Source organism: Atta cephalotes (genome assembly GCF_000143395.1).
Source record: "Atta cephalotes unplaced genomic scaffold scaffold00011, whole genome shotgun sequence".
Lineage (NCBI taxonomy): Eukaryota > Metazoa > Arthropoda > Insecta > Hymenoptera > Formicidae > Atta > Atta cephalotes.
In genome coordinates, this window is record NW_012130075.1 from 4,372,970 (window position 1) to 4,381,167 (window position 8,198).

Here is an 8,198-nt window from a genome sequence, read left to right on the forward strand (position 1 = left end):
TTTTTGTTTAAGTTAAAACAACACACACACACACACACACACACACACACACACACACACATATACAATGAAAATGAATTTTTATTTATGTTAGAATAAAAATGCAAATTGATCTGCGGAAAAGATTACGATTTCTTCGTTCTCTTACAATGTTAGTTATATATATTTTTTCATTTATGAAAATGTATGAGATTATATATTTTGAAAAAATAAATTTTTTAAAATTAAGTCAATTTTTTTATACGAACGCTTATTTTTATAAGTTTCAAAATTGTAAGACTTTATGTTCCGTAAGCATTTAAATTAAAAAAAATTTGTTGGCATTTTTTTATTAAAATATATATCTTGAACTTTATTTTTCATTTTTAATAATTAGATTTTATGATTTGTTCAAAAGTTACAAATTTTTAAACATATTACTATCATACTCGCATTTTGATTTGTATATTTGCAAAAATAAAATATTTAAACAAATAGATTTGTAAAATTGTGTATAAATCTTCCATCTATAATAACTGAGAAGACTATATGAATTTTTTAATATTTTTTGAACTATAAATAATCCATTAAAAAAAAACACGAGTCGTTGAACATTAATGACCTGTGTACACTTAATAGGTACTAATAAAAACATATACACTGAGAGTTAAAATTACGAAGCATACTCAAATAATGAAAATTTATTGAATTAAAAGTTACGATTTTTTGAGCTTGAAGATCACTTAGGTAATATAGTACTCATTAATTATAGGCTTATGTAAACCGACTAAGAGTACGGAGGATCTAAATTACGAAGATGATACGCCTTTCGATGATGATAATGAGGAAGATGAAGATGAAGAGACTGACAATGTCGGTACCGCCGAGATGCCTCCGCAAATCTTATCACGTGCAATGAGCGTTCGCGTAAAAGCTGGGGACACCGTTATACTGCCTTGTCAAGTGGTCCATACAGGTTTGTAGAACAACAGTCAGAAATGACAATGGAATCGACATCAAATCGATACGATGTCAAAATTATCAAATTCAACATCGATTCCATTGTCATTTCTTGGACAGGAGTCTTTTATTATTTAATATGACATACGTTTTAAAAGCATCTCTCTATTTTTCCAAAATTGTTTTTCAACATTAAAAATTTATTATTTTGTTTAGTATTTTGTTTGACTTTTTTATAACAAGGGAAATATTTATAAGAAAAAATGAAATAAAATAAAGAACTTTAATTAAATCTCTGTATGCAATTTATTATCTCCCTTCTTTAATAAGTTTACGATTATTTCAGACAATTATGTGGTCGCGTGGTTAAAGGACGATAAGTATCTGTACTTCGAATCGCAGACATACACTGAGGATGACAAGAGAATCGTACGATTGCCGAATAACAGCCTAGTGATCTACAATGCGACGGTCGAGGATAGTTCTAACAATTACAAATGCAGTATTCTACAAAATCCTCACTCCATAGATTTGACTCATCGTCTGTTGGTTGATGAAAATCCACGTCAAGAATCTACGCCGCCGCAGCACTCGCACAAAGGGATCATACGCGTGAGGCCCTCGAAGAAGGTCGAAGTGAACCAAGGCCATAATATCACGCTCGGTTGCGAGACCGATATACAGCCGCCGCCCGAGATCAAGTGGTTCATTGAGGTGAAACGTCATTAAAAATATCATTGATAACTCATGACAGGACTAACGTCATCACTCCTATCATGCTATTTTATCACTGTAAAAATATTGCAATATTCATATATAATTATGATAGACGTTAAAGATATCATAGACAAGGTTTTAACATGGAAAGCAAAGCTGATTCCGGTTTTTTTTTAATTTTAGAATAAGAAGGTGGACGGTTACGATCCCGACATAATCCTGGACGGAAATTATATCACGATAAAGAAAGTGAATGAATCTCATAGCGGCCTGTATCAATGCCTCGCTGAAGATGGTTCGAACACGCCGGCGATGGAAGCGATCAACGTTGTTGTGAATTGTAAGTTAATTGCTCATTCTTATTGGCTTCAGTCTGTTTTGCATAAGCATATTGATATTAGCGATTAACACTTTCCGCTTTCGCGACAGACAAACCTAAGATCGAGATAGACAGAATAGTCTACAGCGGTGCGGGTATAGAGTCGGAAATTACGTGCATCGTGAGCGCTCATCCCGTGGCACTCGTAATGTGGTATAAAGACGACAAAAAACTTACGCAGAAGAAAGGATCGATACTAATGTATCATAGGATAATGCCGAATAGTAACAAAACTAAGCACATTTTAAAAATCTTGCATACTTCGGCACGGGATTTTGGCGAGTACAAGTGTCGTGCAGATAATACCATTGGTCATGTTATTAGATCTATTACTTTGACAGGTATGATATGTTTTACTACATGAAATTATATAAATATGCACTATAAATTTCTTGCAGTGAAATCTCACTCCAAGAGAATGAAAATACAATCACCCTTGAAAAAAGTCACTCTTTTTAAAGTAAATTTTCACTTCAAAGGAGTGAAATCTCACTCTAAAAAAGTGAGATTTTACTCCTTTGAAGTAAAAATTCACTCTAAAAAGAGTGAAAATTGTCACTCTTTTTCAAGAAGTGAAGGGTGATTGTATTTTCACTTTTTTTGAGTGAGATTTCACTCTTTTGAAGTGAAAGAAATTTAAATTGTGCACATACATTTAAATACGTATATATTGCATATATAAGATTGACATTTCTCTAAGATTAATATATCAGAAAAATATTCAAGTGATTTTATTTAACTTTTGTGAATTGTTACAGAATTTGGATAGGTAAACAGATTTTCATTTGCAAAATATATTTTAGGTGTACCTTCGCAACCGAAGATATCTGGCGCCGAAATGACTGATGATGCAGGAATTATTCTGAAGTGGCATTTGGAAAGTTATTCGCCGATCAGCGAATACAAGGTAAATACGATGTAATAAGAATACATGGTTCTTATTAGAATTTATAAAATAAAAAATATAATCTAAAATACAATTTTTTTACTTACAGGTACAATATCGCAAGGGTGACCTGAAATGGAACATCATCGAGCCTGAAGTCAAAGACGGTAAAGGAAATCAATTTACCGTAGAATGTTCAATTCCAAAACTTCGGCCTGGATCTTATGAAGCGATTCTAAAGGCTAGAAATGAATTTGGATGGTCTTTGGACTCAGAACCGCATACATTTAGTGGTGGTATATATATTAATCTTATATGAATTTTTGTACGTTTTATGTCTATATTTTTTGAGCATATAAAAATATAATTTTCGTGATTTATGCATTATTTTATTATAAATTTATTATAGACGTTAATTCGAATAAAAGATTGAAGAACTATCTATAAGAAGACTTATTAATCAATCGTATAGTGATTTGATTATTAAATTAATTACATAATATAATTAAATAATTTAAAGTATTATACATATAAATAATATACACATAAATAATATAACAGATTACAAATATTAAAACTTTTCTTATTTTCTTTTTTTAGATTATCCTCCTGATTTAGCATTAAAAAGTACGGATACAATTTTTTCAAACAGAACATTAATTATTTTAAATCTTTTTTATCATCAGTTCTTAATTTCCTATTTATTTACAGAAAATTCGGCAACTGTACGATCTCCCGGAACGTTTCTAGTGTTGCTCCTAGTCGTTTTATCTTGTGCCTTCACAAGTCTGTAACTCTTTACTTAAATCTCTACTAAAGTATGTAGGTGAGTATGACGTAAATTTATGAGAGAGAGAACAAACGATAAAAGCTTACGATAAATTCATTATGACTTAAATGATTTATTTATGACACAGGTAATTTGCTGCAGCCAAAGCAACACCAGCAAACGCTATGGTGGATTTATTAGTGTAGGAACACTTAGGAGAGATATAGTGCTAATAGCGAACATACATATTTTTAGTGCAAATTCCCCTTCTCTATCAGGATATATTTTATTTTTATGTACATATACTATATATTTAATAAAATATTTTCAAACATGCGGGCATTATCGAGACACATTAATATACATTTTACATAATCAAAATTTCGTAATTAATATTGATTTACAACTCACCTAGGTGTTCCATTAAGATGCATTGTAAAGGAAAAAAATGAGCATTTTAATTGTACCGTAAAATCACGAATAATTATTAAGAGATATTGTACTTTAAAATATATACATAATTTATATATATATATATATATATATATATATATATATATATGTCATACACACATATATATGAATACGTATGTACGTACATACGCCTATGTATACGTGTGTATGTAAACACATAATATAGTATTCACTATACATGCGTAAGCTCACAGAGACACACAATCATATTATTATAATTTATTTTTGTATGCTTAAGATTATTAGAAACGTGTTCAAAGAAGTCGCTTGGTGCCATGCACACGGGTCTACTACTTCCGAAAAATCATGTATAGAAGCTGATCTGTCGTCCACTGTGCACATGTGGAAAGAACATGTACCTAAAATAATGTAGTAAAAGAGAAGTAAATATTATAGAAACATATATGCTATTGCGATAATATAACCGAGTCAACAAAGAATATAAAGTTGGAAGCATTCATACTGAGATTATCGTTCATGCAAGAATTATTCATTACGTCCATGTTCTCGTATGTTTGCTCCCAATGGAAGCAAATCTTTCTTTTTTATTTACTCCTATGTTTCTCGAATATGTACAATGTGATGCGCGAGTAACGAATGTGATTGGAATGAGTATGGAAAGAATGATGTTCTATTTAGTGTTTTCCATAATAGTTTGCTAGCTTTTAGTGCTGATACGTTGTTATATTGATTTATAATTAATGTTATACACAGTAACTATAATTATATAAGTAACTATAATTGTATAAGAAATTGCCCATTTTAGAAACGGCCGGTGTGCTTGTCATAGATATGAATAACATTAATACATGAAGAAAAATAGCCATATTCTTTCTAAAGTACATAAAATATTATTTAAAAATAATAAGTCTGTGTGTATAATTTTAATATTCTTAGACAAAGCAACTTTTATTTTTAAATCATAAATAATAATTATTTATATATTTTCCAATAACGACATGTTATTGGAAAATACAAAATTTTTAATCATTATGAAAGTTATAAATGCTTATTAAAGCATGATTTTATACTTATTTTATTCCATGGAATTTCATTACGCTACTTTAGACTTTTTATATGCACAATTTTTTCTCATGTATGATTTATTTTTAGAAGCGAAAATGGCTATGGGAAAGTTGCAACATATAAAAATTAAATCTTTGTTATCATCAGTCTGTTTCATTATTAATTTCATTATTAAAAGTTTTGTAAATTTAGTAAATTTCATTATTAAAAATTTTGTAAATTTAGTAAATTTGATAACAATGAAACTCATTTACACAAATTAATCAGGCTTGAAATTGTAAAAATATATAATATACATATTTTAAATTTTAATTACACAGTTTTATCTTATATGTGTAGACTTGAACGTTTATTTTAAAACATGTCGACAATATAGATATAAGAAAAGTTGTTAGTCAGGATGCTTATAAAACAATATATCAATATACAACCTGATGTGCATATGAATATAGCTTCTTGTTGCCTTAATCAATGTAACATGTACAATCAAGAAAATTGAAAGATATATTAATTCATAAGATTATACCTGCAGATACATAATAAACAAAAAGTAAATGAAAACGTCCTACGAATTTTATTGTAAATTATTAATCCTTGGAGAAATAGTGTAAAAATGTTTGTACTATTATAAATTATTATCATATATTTATTATATTTTATAAATTGTACAACACAATAATATTCGATTTATTTTACATCTATAAGATAAAATTCATGTTTAATTACAATACGATTTATTTCATTTGTGACTTGGCTTTCAATTACAATTTAAATAACTCTTTAGATTTCAAAATCTTCCTCAGCGGCTGGCAATATTACAGTCGTAATAACCAAAGGTTTCGGATTTGATTTCTTGCAAAGTAATATTTTAACTTTCCCTGATATTTGACTTTTCAAGTTTGCATTAATAGCTAGTGGTATAGGCACAGCACTTGGTAGCAAGGGCAAATCTATCACACGAGGATTCACATCGGTGTCCTCAGCTCTGCAGAGAATATACAATTCTGTTGAAGATAAATCTTCAGAAATATTTGTTACTATAATACGAATCATGTAATTGGGACCTAACCCAAGAACATTTGTTTCTAATGTGATAGGATTAGATCCTAATGCTTGATTTTCACTTAAATGTTCGGACGCTTGTTTAGCCGTTGTCAAACGTAAGCGAAGAAAGCCTTGCTGAAATGTGTTATGAATCTTCTTTGCCTCGGCTCTCTCTCTTATCGTTTGATCAACAAATAATCGCGTTTTCTTCGGTATCGAGAACTTTGACGTGTTACTCGATGATGAATTCGATATTGAATTATTCGTATTAAAATCAGCAGTGCGTTTTAGGATTTTCATGCATAAACCACCCCCAACAGTGACCATAGCTATTGTCCGTTCCTCTTGTCCCATTCGTCCGTACTGCATTCGTAAAAAGAGATTATATATATGTATTTATATTTTACCACTTTTTAAATACACATAAATGTTGTTGATTTAAAAATACCTTAAGAGCGGATACAGGTTCCATAATTTTCACAGTATCAACATGATGTTTTCCATCGTAAATGCGAATTCCATAGCCTACTGTACTTACAGCCAATAAAGACAGCCCACTTTGCGGTACTGGTAAGCTAACTAGATCTAATATTATACCGGGAATATTGATATGCCATAATTTTATTCCCTATAAGAAATTTATACATCGGAAAGAAATTTAACATAAAGTTTTCAACATTAAATTAAAATTCTTTGCACAAGCGTACTGTTTTTGAAAATCCCACTAAAGTACCATCCATAATAGCTATTGCTGCTCCTTGAGAAGTAAGAACAGCAATAGCTACTGCAGGTGCAGGTAACGTTTCCCAAAGTTTTACAGAACTTCCTCTCCTAATTGTTCCTATTTTTCCATCTCTTCCAATAATTATTATGCGACCATCACCCGTCCATAAGCCGCAGCTGGCAAATACTGCTGGTGGCCACTCCAGTATATGTTTATCCATAACTGAAAAAGCTCTATATGGCAATTAAATAATATATATACAGAATATACATAAAATATTTTAATACATTTTTTTTTAATTATACCTAGGATCCAAGACGAAAACTTCACAAGCCTCGGTCCCTAATATGAGACAACTACTAGCAGGATCATTCCACGAGTCTCTGCGAATGATCGCAATTGCTGTTAAGGCATTAGCTTTAACAAGCGGTATACGTCTATATTGTTCTGCAAAACTCAAGCGCAAGTTATTATCTAAAGAGAGAAACTTTAAAGTACGAGGAGAGAGAAATGCTGCGCCAAGTTCTTTCAGTAACAGCTCCAAATCATCCGCAAGAGTCAACACATTTAATTCTTCGTCCAATCCACATTTATGCCAAATCTGCGTTAAATTATTGAATGTCAGAATATATGTATTATATACTCAGTATATATTAAAAATATCATACATGAAATTGAGATAATTCTATATCATTATTTATTTCTGTACCAATAAAATATAAGTACTTCTCGTTCTTTTGGATGAGCATCAATATGTGGCAAACAATATTTGAAGAATGGCCTCATATTTTTGAAAATATATACGCTAGCTCCAGCTCCTACAGCAACTACAGATGATCGAGATTCTCCATTTTCTGTATAAAAACCGACTATTCCACAGGGTGGTTCTATCATGTTATGCTCAGTTATCTGATCACCTCCTTTATACACTCGTATCTAAAAATAAAAGAGTAATATATTTTGTAAATAAATAAAATAAAAAATTGTATAAATTACTCATGAAAGTAAATAAATGTTTTCACATCATTTGCTAATTCTAACTTAATGTACAATTATATCTTTAAAATTTTTTAGTCATATAGAATATTCTATTATAATTTACAGAAAAATGAACTTTTCTTTATTCGTTTTTTCTATATAAAATTCTAATTTTTATAATTATTCTATTATAGTACTATTATAAACTACATAATTTATATATATATATATATATATATATATATATATATATATTATATAA

At 29.8% G+C, this 8,198-nt stretch overlaps 2 protein-coding genes across 2 annotated transcripts in view; one reads left to right on the top strand and one right to left on the bottom strand.

The window, feature by feature from the left end:
* LOC105617063 (neurotrimin-like) overlaps positions 1–3,715 on the top strand; it is a 75,106-nt gene extending 71,391 nt beyond the window's left edge. The window contains exons 2-9 of the mRNA XM_012198642.1: positions 752–955; positions 1,286–1,653; positions 1,840–1,996; positions 2,086–2,376; positions 2,839–2,942; positions 3,031–3,217; positions 3,522–3,548; positions 3,633–3,715. Coding sequence (XP_012054032.1) covers positions 752–955; positions 1,286–1,653; positions 1,840–1,996; positions 2,086–2,376; positions 2,839–2,942; positions 3,031–3,217; positions 3,522–3,548; positions 3,633–3,715 — 1,421 coding nt within the window. The remainder of the gene's footprint in view (positions 1–751; positions 956–1,285; positions 1,654–1,839; positions 1,997–2,085; positions 2,377–2,838; positions 2,943–3,030; positions 3,218–3,521; positions 3,549–3,632) is intronic.
* Positions 3,716–5,970: 2,255 nt separating this feature from the next.
* The window catches only part of LOC105617143 (Bardet-Biedl syndrome 1 protein), a 13,661-nt gene continuing 11,433 nt past the window's right edge, over positions 5,971–8,198 (bottom strand). The window contains exons 2-6 of the mRNA XM_012198715.1: positions 7,685–7,894; positions 7,264–7,559; positions 6,942–7,191; positions 6,683–6,862; positions 5,971–6,597 (exon numbers count right to left, since the gene is read on the bottom strand). Of these exons, the coding sequence (XP_012054105.1) occupies positions 5,971–6,597; positions 6,683–6,862; positions 6,942–7,191; positions 7,264–7,559; positions 7,685–7,894 (1,563 nt within the window). The remainder of the gene's footprint in view (positions 6,598–6,682; positions 6,863–6,941; positions 7,192–7,263; positions 7,560–7,684; positions 7,895–8,198) is intronic.